Raw genomic sequence first — 21,143 nt, forward strand, 5'->3', positions numbered from 1 at the left:
TTGGCCAGGAAGTTTCTACTCTTGATATTTAAAGTTGTCGCTTCCACAACATGAAGCGGTGATCATAACTGGGAATTTAATCCAGAAAGAGGTAATATCTCTGTCCTATATAGACATATGTGGGCTTAAGAGTACTCAATTTTGTTTGGAGCAAGTGATAAATAATTTCTCTGAAAGCCAAGAGGAAGTCCACTTGTTCAGTCCCGTTACAAGATGAAGTTCTGAAAAAACCTGGCAATGCATGTACAGTTGTTTCAGGCAGGCATAGAAGAACCACTGAACTAGGATTTCACATTCAGAATTCCATTTTCCTTGTAAGGCATTAGGAATGGGAAGGCAGGGACTAGTAAGGGCTATTGTGGTTGTTATTACTAATAAGTCTTTATGAAGCATCATATGAAAACGAGCTTGGTAGAAACTAATCACAACCAAAGAGACTTGTTTGCGTTCACCTCAGAGTGTTGAATTTGATAAAGCTCTTTGCATGATTAAATATGTGGTGGTTTGTTGAGTATCTGAAAAATAAAAAAAGAGATTGGCTTTTGGTTTTTGCTATTTGTTGTTGTCATGAATTGCCTTCTGAGGAGGCATAGTTACCTAAGTCCAACATGCCCTTATTCCTGCCATAGGAAGTACCTCTTTTTTATCAGAACCAAGTTTTTGGCCAGATTTTCTACTGTCCCTTGGAGTCACCTTCTAGCCTCCTTTTCCCCTTCCCTTCCTCTTTCTCATTCTTTCATTTATTTCTTCATGTATTAATAAGGATTTGTGGGCTTATTTCTGCCCTCGTGCGTTTTATAATTTGGTGGATCCTTGATAAAGCCACGTACGGTGCTGAGAGTGAGCTAAATCTGGCCTGTCAAGAGCTGACCGCCTATTGTTCCAAGCTTGTATTATTTAAAAACATTTATTGTCGTCCTAAGAACTGTGCTCCATGCTGGGGTACCAAAAATAAAGACCCTAATTCTGCTCTCAAGGAGTAGAATTACACAGCTTATGAAAGAGCTCGCAGTCCTCGTGCCCAAGAGAAACTCCTGCTCTGGCCAGCATCCTTCTTGCTGTCTCATCAACACACCATTCTTTTCTTCCTACTTGGTGGTTTCATTGATGTCTCCCCGCTTACCTAAAATATCCTTCTTTTTCCTGAGGCTCGGGCTGCCCTGTCTGAGTGACCATTATTACAAAAGGAATAGGGGAAATTTCACCATGGAGGGAGATACTTTCCAGTTCAAGGTTTGCTTTTGTCCCCATGATTTAGAACCAGGGCCCCCATCATTCAGGGTTGGCAGAACAGTTGGGCTGTTGGTGAACAGTGTGAGGAGGGCACTGAGTCTTCCAAAGATTGAGAAACCAATGGTCTTCAAAGGGGACAGCTGCCCAAGTAAGTTCCCCCCACCTACATCTCCATTTGGCTCTAGAGATACCTGTCTGGTATGTGCCCTTTCACAGTCATTTGTAAAAACTACTTGCTAGTCTTCCCCAATGGTCCTGGGTCCAGTCAGGGTCATGTGTGCTGTTAACCAGAGGGATAAACCCAATGTCTGCTTTTGTCTTCATCATCTGATGCTCATACAGATGCCATTTGTTCTCAGATTAAATATGAATAGAGGGATCCATTGGCCTGGAGTCAGCTATGTGACTGTTGTAGCTTTTAGGGTATGAAGAGATGAGGCCAGAGCATAGCGCTGGCCATGGAAACAGCATAAGCATTCAAAGTAGGAGACATTTGAAAAGAAAAATGGACAGGAGGTGGTAATTGACTAGACAGGGCTGTAAAAAAGGGAATGGAGTCAGAGTCTCCAGGGCTCTGGGTGGACTGAAATGAGCCTCTGGTGCCCTTGACCAGAGGCAGAGACCTTGCAGGGGAAAGTTCTTGTGGGAGGGGAGTGGTCAGCTTGGCTTGGACCATGTTGAACTTTCTAAAGTCAGTTTCTGGTTCAAAGCAAATCATTATTTTTCTATAAAAGCACTCTTGTCTTGCAGGGAGCATTTGTTGGTCTGATGTCTGGATTTGCCATTTCTCTCTGGGTTGGAATCGGAGCTCAGCTTTACCCTCCACGCCCCGAGAGAATGCTGGTCTTACACCTCGAAACCTATGGCTGCAACAGCTCATCCAACGGGACCAGTTGGGTGACAGCCACAGAAATGCCATTGTCTACCAGTGTTTTTCAAATCCACAACGTTGAAAGGTACTGAATTAAGTTTTATAAGACTCCTAGCTTTTAAAATGTATGCGATAGGCAGAGAACCATTTGCCTTTTGTCTTGCCTTTGACCCCGGGATTTTTGCCTAATTCTGAAATGGGTAAACCTGTGTGGCTAGCTAGAATATTTTCTTCAACAATAGCAAAAACAATTATATATATTTTCTATGAACATTTGTGCCTTATCTGCAGATCTGGAGAAGACTTTGAAAAAGTCTTCTGTTCATGAAAAAAATTCTATTATGGGTAATGGAACGAAGAATTACCTTTGAAAAACTTTTAAAATGAAAAGCACAATTATAAGATAAATATTGCTTGCATAGTCTTTTACGTATAGCCCTTCCTGACCCAAGGTTACAGTTATCTAAATATGTTAACTAATTACTCTTTGTTCAGGTAATTGCAAGCACTCATGGTGATTTGCTGGTACAGTCTCCCTGGTAGAGTTTTAGCTATGTGGTCATTTTTTAACCTCTGGATACTGTGATTGCCTGATGTGATGAAATGATACGGACCACGAGTAGAGGAGTGGTTCTGTGTATATGGTGGCTATATACATTTCTACCCTTAAAGCACAAACCTAATGGATGTGTTTGAGGAATGCAGAGACAAGGGCATTGTCCCCAAAGTATTGCCCCAGGGCCAGCTTGTCTAAAATGACACCATCAAAGCCACCTCTTTTGGATCACAAGTGTGTCCTTCTTAAAATGGACACACTCCCTGAGAAAAGGAATAGAATCATATTTATTGCCATTATTGCCCATTCATGTCCCAGGGGGATCCCCCACCTACTAGTGGGACTTCCAAGGGAGTACAAGGCAGGTGAGCTGTACATGGCAGAGGGAAAGAAAGTTCCAGAGCCGGAGGCATATCTGGGGGGCGGGTTTACTAGGCGAGGTGCTGCAGAGAGAAAGGCAAGGATGTGTAGGGAGAAATCTGGATAGACATGACAGCGCTAATGGGAGGGCGTGATTAGAGAGGGTCACAAAGAGAAGAAAGACGAACTGAAGGTTAGTTAGCTGGGAGGACAGACAGGATATACTTCTATCACAATTTTGCTTAGTATTTGTCCTGATTATGTGAATATCACCCTTCATTGAGGAGCCTAAGCAAAATGGTTATTTGAATTCCTGAAACAAATAAATAAGCCGAGGTCACTCTGTGCCTGGTGCCATAATAATTGGGATAGACGATTACGGCATTAAATCATTATTAAACATTATATTTTGACCTTGCCCTGAGAATTGTCGGCACAGACAGGTAGCTGGTAGTAGCATTACTTGAAACCTCACAGTTACGGCTTTGCTCTCTCTCAGGACCCCGCTGATGGATAACTGGTATTCTTTGTCGTATCTGTACTTCAGCACTGTTGGAACTTTGGTGACAGTATTTGTGGGGATACTTATCAGTTTACTAACAGGTAACTATCTACACATTAATAGTGTTGAATTTACCTCAATGCTGGTTCTTTGTTGTACCTGTTTGATAGCTGTTTATGTAATTTTGCTACGATCCTGTTAATGACACATTTAATTATTTCTTCCACTTTACTCACGGGAAATTGGAAAGCCTAGACTTGAAAGCAGAAGCTCCATCTCTATTTGAATCTTGGTTCTTCCGTTCAGTAGCTGCATGAACTTGGGCACTTTGAGCCTTCGCTTTCTGACATGTAAAATGAGGCAATAATAATTGACCTCCTTACCTCACAGGTGGCTGTAAGATAAAAATAAGATGCTTAAAAAGAAATAACAAAACGACTCCATGCTTGGGATTTTACACATATCTTTATGACAGCTCTGAGCCTTCATCATTCTGTTGTCCTGTGCTGATTCTTTGTAAACTATAAAGAAGTCAATACGCATAGGGAATAATAATTATAATCTTTATGTCTAAACACCACGTGGAGGCTTTTTTCATGTTCATAAATTTTTTTAAAAAGCGTGTCTTAAAAAAGAAAATTGATAATACGCTTCCTGTGTATTAAATCGCTTTCTGAGCAATTGATAATTACAATTGATAATACACTTCTCGTGTATTGATAAACCATGTTGAGGTTGCTACAGAAAGCAGTTTATACTTTAGTTCTGTCCCCGTTCTGTGTCCTTCCTGTGTTTGGGTGTCCCTCATGCTTGTTTACTCCCTCCATTGAATGGATCACATCCCAGCACTTCCCAGTCTTTCTGGCTCCAGAGACGAGTTTCATGGAAGACAATTTTTTCACATGGAGGTTGGGAGGCATTAGATTCTCATAGGGGGCACACGATGTCTATCCCTCACGTGTGCAGTTTATAGTCGGGTTCATGCTCCTGTGAGACTCTGATGCCGCTGCTGATCTGACAGGAGGCAGAGCTCAGGAGGTGACGTGAGTGACTTAGGTGGTGGGGAGGAATCAGAGTGGCTGTAAATACAGATGAAGCTTGGCTCTTTTGCTTGCTGCTCACCTGCTGTGTGGCCCAGTTCCTAACAGGCCACAGACCAATATCCATCTGGGGCCTGGGGGTTACGCATTCTTGGGAAAGGGTAGAGAAGTGAAGAGGCTTTTGAAACTTTGCATATCTGAAAAGAATTTCCTTTAAATCTTATGATTGATTGATAATTTGAGTAGAGAATACTAGGGTGAAAATAACTTCTTTCTTGGGCAGTGCCTGTGGCTCAAATGAGTAGGGCGCCAGCCCCATATACTGGAGGTGGTGGGTTCAAACCCGGCCCCCACAAAAAACTGCAAAAAAAAAAAAAAAAGTGATTTGAGAGGGTGGTGCCTGGGCGCCAGCCCCATATACTGGAGGTAGCGGTTTCAAACCCAGCCCCAGCCAAAAACCAAAAAAAAAAAATAATAATAATAAAATAACTTCTTTCTTTTCTGGGAGGATGTCTTAATTTTCTCTTTGCTCACTGTTTTGCTGTTAAATGGCACTGCTGTCTCACCAGTTGACCCTGTTCCTGTGGCCCATTTTCATAATGACTGCCTTGCCCTAGGCCTTCAGTAGGGTCCTTTTAATCTGAAGATCCCTGGGTATTTTCTTATATTATTTATTTTGTTATTTCCTGCCATTTCCTGCTTTTTCTTTCTGGAAACTCTGGTTGGTCAAATGTTTGAATGGTGATTAGTTTTCTCTACTTTTCTTTTCTTTTCTCTTCTATTTCCCATTTTCTGTATATTTCAGGTCTGTCCTCTAGGGTATTTTTTTTTTTTTCACTTACTTTTCTAGTCATTCTAAAGGAGTACTGTGATCCAGCTTTGAGACTGGTCTGTAGGGGAACAGGGGCAGGTGGATGGCTGTTACAGTTACCAGGTGAGAGATCACAGTGGTTAGACAGGGGTAGTTGTGGGGAGCTGGTGAAAGGTGCTGGGCTTTCCAATTCTCTGCACCCCTTTCACACTCATAGCAGCCATGCAAGGGGCTGCCCTCTTTGTCAAATGTATTCTAACCAATCAGAAATCCTACACTTTGTCCAGTTACGCCTGACATCTTTGCTTTATGCTACAAAGCTACCAGCAGCATGTTGCTTTATAGAACCTTGCGATCAATGTTTTCTGGTACCTGATAGCACCATCTTTCAAACCTTTGTGACACTTGTATTTATAAAGTTTGTAATAATTGTTTAAAGTATTCTCTTTCTTTTCCAAAAGGACTTGTTTTTATCTCATAAATAAAATTACCAGCACAGTAGGTTTATTCTTTAATCTGTTTTGATATGTTTTAAGACAGATTTTACACTTTTCTCCTCAGCTACCCAGTTGTTCATATCTGGAATACACCCAGTGTGTCTCTTTGTACCATTTGACCTTTGGTCCTTACTCAACTCATTTTTTAAAGAAAGCGGGATGTCGGAGAGCTCCTTAAGTACTCTTTTTCTCCTTAAATGCTTTGATGCTGATAACCATGCACAGCTGTATCTTTTGTTTTACAAAGTAATGCCCTACACGGGTAAATGACATCCATAAAAAAGCTCTTCAACTTCACTAATTGCATAAAGGATTTATTTCTACTCCCTAGCAGTAGTGAGCACATTGAAAAAAATCCTAGAAACATACAATTATGATATTCCTTGACAAATACATTTTAAAAACCTGCTGTAGTGTGCTAGAAATCCTGTAAGAATTCAGGCCACACAGACTTAGTTGGCATTTCAGCCTCATGTGATTTTTTTTGCTATATACCAAGGACTCTTCATCAGTAAAATGGGGATAAATATTTTCCTACGTAGAACATGATCTGAGAGTCTCGTGATTGTTTTGTACACAGCAGTCTCTAGCACATAACAGACACTCAATTATGTTGAATGGATTTATTTAAAGTTGATTCTATCTTCAGAACGTCAGAGGTTCCTATATGTATGAGGGCTGTCCAGAAAGTATCCAAGTCATATAATATGAAAAATAGTGTTAACAATGGCTGGGGACTTTCCAGACAGCCCTCATGTATAAAGAATTCATATTTATCACAGTGAGAGGCTTTTAGGATCGGAGGCTGACTGAGGTAAGGGTATGGTGGGCTGAGTCTTCAACACTATTTAAAAGTTTCCCTTTGTGTTTTACGAGTGCATCGAGTTGAATGTGCATCAAGTTGAAGTTAAATGCCTGTAGGATGGAATGTCACCATGTAGTTACAGGTATATTTTTAACATTGGAATTAATGTGTATATATATATATATTTTTTTTTTCAGGAGGAAGAAAACAGAACATAGACCACAGATTCCTACTAACCAAAGAGGACTTTTTATCCAATTTTGATATTTTTAAGAAAGTGAGTTAGTTGGCTTTCATTTACTTTAAATTAGGAGATGGCTTTCTTACCTGGATAGAATGCTGGTTCTCAGCCTCTTTCTTGGACAGTGATGAACAGGAAAGGTACATGGGCAGGTGTAAATCCCATCCTCTGATGATACAGGAAAGGTACATGGGTGGGTATAAATCCCATCCTATAATGATACAGGAAAGGTTCATGGTCAGGTGTAAATCCCATCCTCTGAGGATACAGGAAAGGTACATGGGCAGGTGTAAATCCCGTCCTCTGACGATACAGGAAAGGTACATGGGCAGGTGTAAATCCTGTCCTCTGACGATACAGGAAAGGTACATGGGCAGGTGTAAATCCCGTCCTCTGACGATACAGGAAAGGTACACGGGCAGGTGTAAATCCCGTCCTCTGACGATACAGGAAAGGTACATGGGCAGGTGTAAATCCTGTCCTCTGACGATACAGGAAAGGAATATGGGCAGGTGTAAATCCCTCCTCTGACGATACAGGAAAGGAATATGGGCAGGTGTAAATCCCGTCCTCTGACGATACAGGAAAGGAATATGGGCAGGTGTAAATCCCTCCTCTGACGATACAGGAAAGGAATATGGGCAGGTATAAATCCCTCTTCTGACGATACAGGAAAGGTACATGGGCAGGTATAAATCCCGTCCTCTGACGATACAGGAAAGGAATATGGGCAGGTGTAAATCCCTCCTCTGACGATACAGGAAAGGAATATGGGCAGGTGTAAATCCCTCCTCTGACGATACAGGAAAGGAATATGGGCAGGTATAAATCCCTCCTCTGACGATACAGGAAAGGTACATGGGCAGGTATAAATCCCGTCCTCTGATGATACAGGAAAGGAATATGGGCAGGTGTAAATCCCATCCTCGGACGATACAGGAAAGAAATATGGGCAGGTGTAAATCCCTCCTCTGACGATACAGGAAAGGAATATGGGCAGGTGTAAATCCCGTCCTTGGACGATACAGGAAAGGAATATGGGCAGGTGTAAATCCTGTCCTCTGACGATACAGGAAAGGTGCATGGGCAGGTGTAAATCCCGTCCTCGGACGATACAGGAAAGGAACATGGGCAGGTGTAAATCCCTCCTCTGACGATACAGGAAAGGAATATGGGCAGGTGTAAATCCCGTCCTCTGACGATACAGGAAAGGAATATGGGCAGGTGTAAATCCCGTCCTCGGACGATACAGGAAAGGAATATGGGCAGGTGTAAATCCTGTCCTTGGACAATACAGGAAAGGTGCATGGGCAGGTGTAAATCCTGTCTTCGGATGGTACAGGAAAGGTACATGGGCAGGTGTAAATCCTGTCCTCGGACGATACAGGAAAGGTACACGGGCAGCTGTAAATCCCATCCTCTGATGATATAGGAAAGGAATATGGGCAGCTGTAAATCCCTCCTCTGACGATAAAGGAAAGGTACACGGGCAGCTGTAAATCCCATCCTCTGATGATATAGGAAAGGAATATGGGCAGCTGTAAATCCCTCCTCTGACGATATCTCTTTGTCCTCTGATGGGCGATACCTGTTGCATATCTCTCTCCCTCCACAGATTGCAAAACTGGTTTAGAGAAGTAAAGACAGTAGTGACATTATTTAGAATTAAATGAATAAGTTCTTTCTTTCTAATCACCCTGTTAATATTGTCTTTCAGAAGAAGGCCGTTTTAAGCTACAAATCTCATCCAGTGGAAGATGGTGGAATGGATAACCCTGCTTTCAACCACATTGAATTGAACTTCCCTGATCAAAGTGGCAAGATCAATGGCACTCGTTTGTGAAGCAGCGCTGATGAGAACTGATCTTAAATAGCATCTCAATTTTTTTCTTTTTTTTTTTGAGGCAGAGTCTCACTATGTTACACTCGGGTAGAGTGCCGTGGTGTCGCAGCTCACAACAACCTCAGCTCCTTGGCTTAAGTGATTCTCTTGCTTCAGCCTTCCAAGTAGCTGGGACGACAGGCTCCCGCCACAACGTCTGGCTATTTATTGTTGTTGTTGCAGTTGTCACTGTTGTTTAGCTGGCCCGGGCCGGGTTTGAACACATCAGCCTGGGTATCAGTGGGCGGCACCGTAACCACTGTGCTACGGGTGCCACCCAGCATCTCAATTTTATGTGTTTTTTAAGATAATTGGATCAGGCTTAGATTTTTTTTTTTTTTTTTTTTTGGTCTATTGTGTTTTGGGGGATTCATTTTTGTTAAACCAAAGTCCTGGCTTTCTTCTCTTCTTACACTTATTCATTAATGTTACTGTGGCTCTAAGAATTTGTGCGCAGACATTTCTCTCTCTCTTGTTGCAGTGAAGCCACAGTTGTGAAAGTTATGGCTAAGTGTGTGCTGAAAGGCTAAGACACACATATGCACATGTTCGTGATGGTCAAAGGCATGTTCTTACATTTGGGCATTATTGAAAAGTATTTTCAGTGCCTTTGGCACATTAGCGTGTTAGTTTGAGAGTTTGCCAAAATCATAATTACAATCATATTAGAAAGAGCTTTTTTCTCTCCTACCATATGCTCTGTTCTTAGGGAGCAATAAGGTGACAGGTCTTGTTTAGATCTTTGTTTCTTATTCCTCTGTTGGCCCAGAGGGAATATTGACCTTGGAACTGACTCTGGCTCAGGAAGGTGATAATCACAAGTATCCCATCTGGAAAGAACCTGGGCCCAGTGATGGAGGTCTTCTTGGTGCTACCTATCTCTTCTTGTGCCTTTCGTTTTATTTTCTAGAGTTTCTGGCCTTACACTGCCTATATTCCCCTTCTTAGACCATAATTCTTATCTACATTCCTAGTTTCCGACCCACAGACTTTGGTTTTGCCATGCACCTTACCCGTGCCTGCCTTGCTAATCTTCTGTTTGTTGCCCTGGGCTTGGATAGGTCTCAAGACACCCAGTGTGGATTATGCCACCCCCAATCCTGGTTCATCAAGTCCCAGCCTATAAATTATAAACTCTCATGAGCCGCGTACTAGTGTAAACTTGATCTAGGTACTTATGAATTTGCCAATTCAGAACATTATTTTATTTAAAATGCTTAAGTCCTGGCTGGGTGCAGTGGCTCACGCCTATAATCCTAGTACTCCTGGAGGCTAAGGGGGGAGGATTGCTTGAGCTCAGGTGTTTGAGCCTCAACAGCCTGAGCAACATCAAGATCCTGTCTCTACTAAAAATAGAGAAACTAGTTGGGCATTGTGGTGGGTGCCTGTAGTCTCAGCTACTGGGAAGGCTGAGACAAGAGGATCGCTTGAGCCCAAAAGTTGGAGGTTGCCGTGAGCTATGAAGCCATGACACTCTATTCAAAGCGACAAAGAGTCTGTCTCAAAAAAAAAGAAAAAGTTTAAGTTCCATGGAGTTACACGACTGTATTAAGTGCGATTAAATCAAACTTCTGAATGCCAACTAATTTGCAATCAATTAAGTTTAAAAGTGCATATGCTTAGAAAATGTGAAATTCTAGTATATTCATCCAGTTAAAGACCTTAGTGACACAGTCAAGCAGGGGTTTTAAAAATATTCTACACTCATGAAATATATGCTTTGTGCCATGTTTTAAAATTTCAAGTAACTAAGTTGCTTAGCTGTTTATTTTTTATGTTCATAGCTAACAGTTTGGTGATAGGATTTCCTCAATAACTTATTTTTCTACAGTTCCCACATTAGATACTTTTAAAAAGTGTTTTTAAAAAACTTTTTAATGTTTCTAAAAAAGATAAGAAAAATATTTAGATACATGCAAATGTTTTATAATTAAATAATTTTATGCTTATTTTCTGATCACGAATTATTTAAGTAAATGTGCTCTGTACATTTAGAGGCTGCTATCTGACAACATTAAGAAATAAAAACAATTGCTATGTCTCAGGCACCTGTAGCTCAGGGCACCAGACACACGCACTGGGGCTGCAGGTTTGAACCCAGCCTGGGCCTGCCAAACAACAATGAGAACTACAACAATCACACACACACACAAAAAAAATAGCTAGGTGTTGTGGTGGGCACCTGTAGTCCTAGCTACATGGGAGGCTGAGGCAAGAGAATCACGTAAGCCCAAGAGTCTGAGGTTGCTGTGAGCTGTGATTTCATAGCACTCTACTGAGGACGACATAGTGAGACTCTGTCTCAAGAAAACCAAAACAAAACAAAACAAAAAAGCAATTGGTATGTTCCCACCTAGTGGGCACAATGTAAGGGTCTATGGCATACCCCCTGGGTGCAGGGCATAACTACAACAGGGACTTCACTTAGCAAACGCAAACATTATAAATCTAATCGTTTATACTCTCATATTAAACTGAAATTAAAAAAAAATAATAAAAACAATAAGTGGCATTTTAAAGCAAAGAGATTTATATACATGTAACATTTAGATTAACTATATATTTGTATATTTCTTATGTGAATAGATGTTATTTTTTAAATCACTATCTGTGATTCTTTCTACAGTGTTTTAATGAGTAGAAAGATATAATCTTGTTTGTTTTATGCACATGTGATTTGAACTATTGCTATTTATTTTATAATTCTAAATGCCCATGTGTGTCAAATGCTTACATTTTGGAAACCAAAATCAAGTTATTTAACTTTTTCTCTTATCTGACTGCTGAGGGGTTATGCAATATATTCTTAATGAGAAATACGATGCTTTCATTCTCGTTCATTTTCCTTTGGATAAAATACGTTTTGTAACATTGAGAACTATAAATATTTTACTTTTAGAGATGCATAAAAGTGCCACCCTGAATTTATTCTTAATCTCCTCTGATGAGGGTGCATAGCACTTAACCCCCTACCCACCTCACAGGAATGATGTGAGTAGAACAGACCAGGTGGACCTCTGGCAGAATAGCACTTTAGTAACTCAATAGTCTTACTTACTATTTCAATATGACTGGGAATCCAAGTTTGCGGCAAAGGTCATTTGCCCGCTTTAAAAAAAAAAAAAGCTGTTAATTTATAATATCATCATGTAGAGATAGTGCCTTCACTAAAAAGTGTGTCATAGGAATATTAAACTATATTTAAGAATCAGCAGGCTTATTCCAACAGAAGGAATGTAGACTTCAAAGGAAGCTATGGAGACAAGTCGTATTCACTTCATAAAGACGTAGAACATGTAAGGTTGATTTGTTTTTTGAAGTCACACAGCCTGGGTGCGTTTCTTTAGGGCAATGGCCTGACAGTTCAACCTGAATGTTCTCATCTGCAGGTAAAATAAAAATACCACTGGCACAGGTAGTGTTATGGTGCAGAATGACCATGTGTTTTCATAGAATTTTGAAATATGAAGGATTATAGAATTGTAAATTGATTATTTAAACAACTCTTAAGACAGTTTATCTTGTCCACATTGTTTTAATGTCGATACACATTAACACCTCATAAATATTAAATATATGAGTGTAAAGATTTCAAAATTTTGTTTTATTTATGACAATCACAGAAAGTTGTTTTATTTTTTAAACAACTGAATGTTCATGATATAGAGACACGAGTTGATTCTTACAGGAAATTCTGAGTTTTCCCATAAAGATTGTGAATAAAGAGGGCAGGAGCCTTTACTTACTGAAAATTCACTTCATGCTTTTACATTTAAGTTTTGTGCTTGTCATTTATGAAAAAGATTGGGAGGGTTGAATGTTACAGTGTGAAATATGGTTGCGAATTTGATTTTCAAGTAGCTGATTAAACTCTTTACAGATGTCTTTGCAGTAGTCTGGTTTGGAGGGGAAAATGTCAAATTGCATGTAATTAACCTTATTGGCCTTTACGGAAAGATATTTCTACCCAGTTTCTACTCAGAAAGGACTCTTCTTTTTCTTTTTTGAGTATTTTTTTTTTCAAATTAATATGAGGGTACAATTTTTAGGTTACATTGTTCTCACTTCCAGAGTAAGTTCCATTTGAGAAGAGCCCCTCACCCAGGGGGCATGTTATACACCCTCAATGTGCACGTTAGGTGAGATCCTGCCTCCTGCCCTCCCTTCTCTGCCAAATGTCCTCTGCCCTCCCCCTCCCATGTCCCTGTACCCCCAAACTGGAATATATTAGTGTTTTATTGTTCTTATGAGCATGTAATTGTTTATATATTGATTTCATATTAGTATGGAGTACAATGGATGTTTATTTTTCCATCTTTGCGATACTTTACTAAGAAGAATGTATTTCAACTCCATCAAGGTAAATGTAAAAGATGTAAAGTCTCCATCTTTTTTAATGGCTGAATAGTATTCCATGGTATACATATTCCACAGTTTGTTGATCCAACCGTGGGTTGACACTTAGGTTGCTTCCACGACTTGGTGATTATGAATTGAGCCGCAATAAACATTCTAGTGCAAATGTCTTTGTGGTAAAATGATTTTTGTTCTTCTGGGTAGATACCTAGTAATGGGATTGCAGGGTCAAATGGAGGTCTACTTTTAGATCTTTGAGGATTCTCTGTACTTCAGAAAGGACTCTTCTTAAATGCTATATACGGATTACAAAAATACAAGCAAATAAACATGCAGAACTTGTCACGGAAGAATATTTTATTTTTTAATTAATCAATATTGCATTTGAAACTAGAAATTACAAAATGAGGCATACAAAAGTACCAACTGTTCTGCTCCAATCCAATTTTTAATTGAGATAACTTAATATTTTAAGTAATTCTCAATAATATCGAGACTTCAAAAGAGAAACAGAAGCTCTTAATCTGAACATTTTTTCTTTCTCATAAAAAGTATAGATTTGAAGTTTTAAATTTACATTTTAATATCACAAAGTTACATTTTGCTTGTGGCGTATGAAATTAAGTGGGCAGCTAAGCTAGAGAAGTTCGGTGCCAAAGATGACTGTGTTCAAGCCCATTCGCTGCATTTGGAGACCCATCTTCCTTCTGTGCACTGGTCATCTAGGTTAAAGTACCCGCTTATTTCCTATCCCTTCAATCCATTCTTTTTTTCCATACAATTCTTGATTGAGCAAAATGCACATGTTCCACATAGAGGGAATTTTACATGACCTTTCACCGTGAAGGTCAAATCAGGCCTCTAAATTTTATCAAAGAAAATAATATTTTGAAATCGCTCACTTTGTTACTCATTCTCATTTTTCAATCATGTATTTTCATTCCTTTCTTCATTTAAAAAGGCGCACTTTACCTGTTATCCTTGTTTTCAGTTCGATCGCCCAAGGACGGTGGATATCAGTTTGTAGAATTTTCTCCTGGAGAGCCAAATCCACTTCCACATGTGTGTGTCCAGAGTCAGGATTCTCTCCATTTCTGCCCTCCTCAGCTTCCTCAGTCCAGACCTGGGTTCTCTCTGGACTGTCACTGGACTGTCACTGCTCCCTTCTCATTCTCTTCAGTGTGCAGCGGAATCACCCAGAGGGCCTGGTTAAAACAGATTCTGGGGCCTCACCGCCAGATCTTCGGACTCAGGAGCTCTAGAGTGAGTCCTGAGAATTTTGTCCTTCTCATAATTTCCCTAAGAATGATGGTGCTTTTGGTCTGGGAACCACTGTTCTAGTTCACAGTTGTCTCTTTGAAAACCAAACCTGATGGTTCACTCCTTCACTCAAAGATCTCTAACTACAGAAAATAAGCCTGGTGGGCTTCTCAGAAGTATTTGCTGGTGCCCTCCTTCACATATAACATAGACCTGTCATATTGTCACACGTGCCTCCCAGGACTGGCTAAATATACCACTCATTTCCTTGCTTTCTTGTTATTTTACACGCTGTCCCTTTGTCTAGGCTGCCCAGCCTATGTGCACTTCTCAGATCGTTGTTTGAAAGCCATCTGTTCAATTGTTAGAACCCAGATTACGTATCCTTGCCTTTGCTCTCAACATTTTCCATGGGAAATCTAATCTTATACATAGCCCCAGTCCCAAGCATTTGGAAACGCTCTCTCTGTGTGAATAGACACAACTATCTCGTAAGTGGTAAGTAGTCACTATTCCTGGTGTTCCCACGTGCACGAAGGGACCATGTATCAGAGTAACTTCCTGAACTCAATCTGCCCCCTCACTCCTTCCTGCCCATGCAAACAAGGAGAGACTAGGATATCTTAGTTCTTTCCACTTTCAGTTCTCTTTGAGATCCACCTGCTTGAAGAATACACATTATCTATACCCCATCACCCCCGTTCCCATTATCTCTTTGACCTCTACTACTCAAGTAGTAATTATTAAATTTTTACTTAACCTTACAGTGAAGATGAAAAATCCCCATTTTCAAACAAACTGACGTTGTTTGTAGCTATCTTAATGTTACAGATAAACACATCACCTTTTCTATGTTTACACACGTTTAGATACACCACCAATACTATCACTGTGTTACAGTCACCCACAGCATTCAGTACAGTAACTTGTTGTATACGTTTGCAGCCCAGGAGGACCCATAGGTTATGCAACATAGCCCAGGTATCTAAGTTTGAGTAAGGATACTCTATGCCACAGGGGAGACCAATCTTTTGTGTTTTCCGCCGCCACATGTTGGAAGATTGGAGTTGTCTTGGGCCGCACAAAAAAAAAAAAAAGAAAAAAATTCCGTGCATATTTTTTGTGATATCTGGCACCATAAATAAGCAAAAAAATTACTCACAAAATCAGCACGTGGCCCACAGGGCACAGGTTGGACACCCTTAAACTATGATAATTAATATTTCTCAGCATATCCCCACTGGTAAGCAACACAGGACCGTATTCCATTTTACAGCCATCTCCTCTTTTATTTACTCTTTAATCAGCTCATGGTCATTTGTGCTATTTCTAGTTACCGGCTATTATGGAAAATGCCTCTCTGAATATTTGTGCACCCTTTTCTGTGTGGGCATATATTTTTGTTTCTTTTGGGTATATATTTAGCAGTGGGGAATAGTTGTGTCATGTGGGGACCCTAAGCTTAACCATTTATGTGTACTATTGCCAAAGCAGCTTCACTATTTCACATTCCTATCAGCAATATATGAGGGCTCCAGTTTCTCCACATCCCAACCAACACTTGTTTTTAATCTATATTTTTTATTATATGGATAGCTATATAAAGCTATATGTTCTAAAGCATGTGACATGGAATCTCATTGTGACTTTGATTTGCATTTTTCTTTTTTTGGGGGGGGAAGAGTCTCATTATGTCACCCTCAGTAGAGTGCTGTGGCGTCACAGCTCACAGCAACCTCCAACTCTTGGGCTTAAGTGATTCTCTTGCCTAAGCCTCCCAAGTAGCTGGGACTACAGGCGCTTGCCACAATGCCTAGCTATTTTGTTTTTGTTGTTGTTGTTGCAGTTGTCATTGTTGTTTAGCTGGCCTGGGCTGTATTTGAACCCACCAGCCTTGGTGCATGTGGCCAGCACTGTAACCACTGTGCTATGGGCGCCAAGCCTGATTTGCATTTTTCTGATGGCTAATGATGTTGATCATCTTTTCCTATTTATTTGGCCATTTAAATATCTTCTTTGGAGACATGCCTAAGCAAATCCTTTGCTCATTTTAAAATTGGTTTATTATCTTTTCGTTATTGAAGTGTCTGAGTTCTTTATATATTCAAGATACAAAGCCCTTAGACATTTAATTTGCAAAAAATTTCTCCCATTTTGTGGGTTGGGGAGTTTTTGTTTTTTAATTGAAGTCTCTGAGTTATGGAGACAAGTTGCTTGAGATCTAAACAGAAGTAAAATATAATGAGTGGAAGCCAGGACACCCAGGCAAAGGCAAGACTGAAAGTGAATGGTAGAAAAGACTCAAGGAAAGCCTTGTTTTTAGTGCCACCATAGTGTTAAGGGGCTGGCCCCAGGGGATGCCTTCAGCAGGAGTGATTGAGTGGAGAAGGGAGGCATGTGAGGAGGTCCAGGGGTGAGCGGAGTGGACAGATATTAAGGACATGTAACCAACCATCTCCTCCACTTTCAAGGTCAGTCTTGTCTCCTCGACTTCTGCACATTCAAGTTTTCAGGCCTGATGTTTTATGTGTATAGGTCATAAAAGGGATGCTTCAGCAAAAAACAGAGAAAATAGAAATTTCTTTTTGGCTATGGGTGCCAAAGGTCTAGCTTCTTAGGTCGACAAGGATAAAATAGCTTGGAAAGCTATTTTACAGCCATCTCCTATTTTATTTACTCTTTCACAAATAACATGGCCCTGTCATATGTTTTTCCACCTTGAGAGTAGAAATAGATTCCTGTGCTGGGAGGGTAGGAGGGAAGAGGTGAGAGCTAGTGTGACATTGCATCACTGAGGAAGGGTCTCTATGTTTATTTCATGTGCTCAGCCCCAGGATGGTGTCAGCAAACCACCATAGGTTTCTGGGATTTAAAACCCAAAAAACCCCATTCCCCTTATCTTCTGGATAGAGCTCAGAGCCACAAGACTCCAGGAAATATGGGAGACTCCAGTAAAGACACAAGACTCCAGTGGGCATACTTAGGCAGGGATAGGGTCTTGGGAAATTAGAGAGACTTTGCTATGTTTCACGAGTATAGAAGAAATTGCTGCCTTAGGTGTCCAGGAAAATAGGTTTTAAATAGGCTTGCAATTTCCCACAACCCAGGGTGATGCACAAACAGTATAATGATTTTCAAGCTTCCCAGGGCAGCACGGAGGTAGGAACAGCAACCCCTATGGGAATGAGGCTCAATAGGCCGAGATCTGCTTAGACAGACAATCGGGGCCCTTACGGTTTCAGAACCGAACGTGAAGATCATAAGCGTAGGCAGTTAGAAGAAACAAGCAAGCAGGTGGGGAAGGAAGTAGTGATGACAGGAAAATACACTATTCTCTCTCTTTTTTAAAATAATAAGCAGTCAGTTGATACTGTAGCTAAAAATCAATTTCAACCTCAACGCTTTTCATGATCTTTTGAAGTTAGACATGTACGATTATTGCTGTATTTTTTGCATCCAGAAGTCTAATTTTTTTTTTTGAGACAGAGTTTCATTTTGTCACCCTTAGTAGAGTGCTGTGGTGTCACAGCTCACAGCAACCTCCAACACTTGGGCTTAAGCGATTCTCTTGCCTCAGCCTCCCGAGTAGCTGGGACTACAGGCGCCCGCCACAACACCTGACTTTTTGTTGTTGTTGTTGCAGTTGTCACTGCTGTTTTTAGCTGTCCAGGGCTGGGTTCAAACCCGCCACCCTCGGTATATGGGGCCAGCGCCCTATCCACTGAGCCACAGGCGCCATCCAGTCTGACTAAATATTTATGGAATGAATGAATCCATACAATTCCTGAATCTCAGAGTTTTCATTCATTTTTAAAAATAAATGTCACAGGTTTGATTGCCCAGGGAAGCAGACTCTGATATGGAGTGAAAGGAGCTTAGATTTTATTAAGGAGTGTTTTTTGGATCAACACTTATGGAAGGAAAAACAGGGAAGCAGATTTGGGCAGCAGTGGAGGTATAGCTGATGTTGCGGATCTAAGGGCAGTCTCCCCACAAGGCCTTCCAGAGTAAGCGGAGCTCTTCAGAGCTGTTCCAAGAGAGCTGGGCTTTCATATTCATACATCAATTAGTCACTGATGTGGGCTGCCACGGGAAGGGGCATGGCCTTGGATGAGATGACCCTCTGCAATGAGGCAGGTCCTGATGGGGCTGACAGCCGGAGGCAGTGAGCCGAGGGCACTCCAAGCAGCCAAAGCAAGAACTCTGTTACTGAGAGAGATCCTGGCAGCATATGGCTTCTTCCCCATGAGGTAGAAGTTGCATCCCTTGTCACCTTGGATCTGGACTTAGTTTTGTCTGACACTAGAGCCTATAAATTTAATAGATTTGCTTTCCTGTACGTTGTTGGAAACTCTCTCCTAAACTGGTGAGGGTAAGGATTGGAAGTGGGAGGAGTTATTCTCTTCTCCCTTCTGTGTTATACCATAATGAGGTCAAGGTTAAAGACCTTTGTGTGGCACTGACTTGATCCAGCAAGAAACACTCAGGGCCCTGGTCAGCTGGGAGGCCCACAGAGGCAGTGCTTTGGATTGATATGATGGATAATTGCTATTGTAATTAAGATCACAGCTTGAAATTGCTGCCCACCAACCTCCCTACCATGGCGGTAGTCCCTAAAATATTATACAGTTGGATAAAACTGCTTAAGCTCAGCTTGATTGTAGAATATAGCAACGTAATTTAACTTATGGCCATAAAATATTCATCAGATCAGAAGTTCGCAAAATGTGGTCCCTACCCAACAGGGTCAACATTGCCTGGGCACTTGACAGGAAACGAAATCCTCTGGCCCAGTGTAGACCTATTGAATCAGAAGCATCAGTGGTGGTAGGGCCTGGGTGATGACAAGGACACTATGTAGAAAAAAAACAACACAAGTTCATAATTAGCAACTAAACTGTATATAAATAATTCTTTAAAAACTGGATTATGTTACTACAAGTCAAGAAATAGTATGTTGCCAGCATCTGAGTGAGAACTCATGCCTACAGCAAATACATTGCTTTTATTTTATACTTTTAATATCCAGGAATATATCCATGAGTGTACATTTTTGAAGTTTGTATAAATAAAATAGTAATAAATATAAAGTTTGGTTTGAATATTTTTCTCTACTTTGTTTATAAAATTTGTTTTGCATAATGGATCTCGGCCCATCCAAATGATCCCAGCTTTCTAATTAGTGAGGTCTGAATGAAAGAAAATTAAAGATTACCTCCTTGGGGACTGATGACTATGCAAGCTGAGGGTGGCTGGCCCCTACTGACAACAGCTTGACTATTTATTTCTTCCCTACCAGGAGATTAATGAGATCTAAATTGAATACTTAAATATTTAAAATCACTCATGTAATGGAAGCATTGTTAAGCAAGTCTTCCTTAATTTTTTTTTTGAAAATATTATAAAATTGGTGTCTGAATTCTGGCAGTCAAAGGGCAATCTTGAAAAGTCACTTAATATCCCTGTTGGGAAAACAATTAGCTGGCATGTCACATATGATCTGAGTAGCTTTAATTCTTTCACTAGCATAGAGGATTATATGAAGCCGAGGGCTTACACTTAGTTCTCCCATGTGGAAATATGTATTTACAGGAAAGTGAGTTTAAATTGCTTGCTTGCTATTAGCAAACATGTGTTTCCAATTTCTATTTATTTTTTATTTATTTAATTTTATTTTGAGACAGAGTCTTACTATGTACCCCTCGGTAGAGTCACAGCTCACAGCAACCTCAAACTCTTGGGCTCAAGTGATTCTCTTGCCTCAGCCTCCCCAGTAGCTGGGACTACAGGTGCCCGCCACAATGTCCAGCTATTTTTTGTTGCAGCTGTCATTGTTGTTTAGCTGGCCCAGGCCAGGTTCGAACCTGCTAGCCTTGGTGTATGTGACTGGCACCGTAACCTAACCGCTGTGCTAAGGGCGCTGAGCCCTATTTATTTATTTTTATGAAGCACTGAAAACTGGAGTGTGGGCATCACACTGTTAGGCAATGGGGAAGGTGAAGGTGGGTTTCTTGGCTTCTATCACTTACCAGCTATCTGGAGACGTAAGATGGGTATGTATAGACCAAGTGAGGAATAACGTAATGAACCGGCAACGTCCCAGTGAGTGGGGTGTGCTTTTAAAAAATTTTTAAAGATCATTAATTAAATTGTTTTTTGAAAGAAATTTAGAACAAAGTATATCATTTTTTACTTTCTTTTTTTGATCAACATAATTGTGCCACAGAAGTTTAACTATAGGTTCAAGTGTGCTATGAGATAAAATAAGGTTGAAAAACACTGTACTAAGTCATGAAAGGAAGGATAAATATGTTTCGATTTTGCACTATATATGTAGATTTATAGAAAGGTATCCATTAAAAAAATTAGCTAACATAGGCTTCACACCTGAAGGTCAGCAGCTAGGGTGCCAGCCACATATAGCAGAGCTGGCAGGTTTGAACCCAGCCTGGGCCTGCTGAACAAAAATGACAACTATAACCAAAAAATAGCCAGGCGTAGGTGGCAGGTGCCTGTAGTCCCAGCTACTTGGGAGGCCGAGGCAAGAGAATCGCTTAAGCCCAAGAGTTTGAGGTTGCTGTGAGCTGTGATGCCACAGCACTCTACCAAGGGTGACATAGTGAGACTCTGTTAAAAAAAAATCAGTTAAGATAAAATTCAACCAGTTCAAAGATTAACCCCCCTTGTTAACTATTAATATTTGGATAACTATGTTATCCAAGTAACTAC

General features: G+C 40.6%; 1 protein-coding gene across 1 annotated transcript in view; it reads left to right on the plus strand.

Annotated features, from left to right (window-relative positions):
• The window catches only part of SLC5A8 (solute carrier family 5 member 8), a 65,730-nt gene extending 54,549 nt beyond the window's left edge, over positions 1 to 11,181 (plus strand). Inside the window, exons 12-15 of the mRNA XM_053583573.1 lie at positions 1,984 to 2,189; positions 3,520 to 3,623; positions 6,873 to 6,952; positions 8,634 to 11,181. Of these exons, the coding sequence (XP_053439548.1) occupies positions 1,984 to 2,189; positions 3,520 to 3,623; positions 6,873 to 6,952; positions 8,634 to 8,759 (516 nt within the window). The 3' untranslated portion in view covers positions 8,760 to 11,181. The remainder of the gene's footprint in view (positions 1 to 1,983; positions 2,190 to 3,519; positions 3,624 to 6,872; positions 6,953 to 8,633) is intronic.
• Positions 11,182 to 21,143: the final 9,962 nt, after the last annotated feature.

This window comes from Nycticebus coucang, chromosome 3 (assembly GCF_027406575.1).
Source record: "Nycticebus coucang isolate mNycCou1 chromosome 3, mNycCou1.pri, whole genome shotgun sequence".
NCBI lineage: Eukaryota > Metazoa > Chordata > Mammalia > Primates > Lorisidae > Nycticebus > Nycticebus coucang.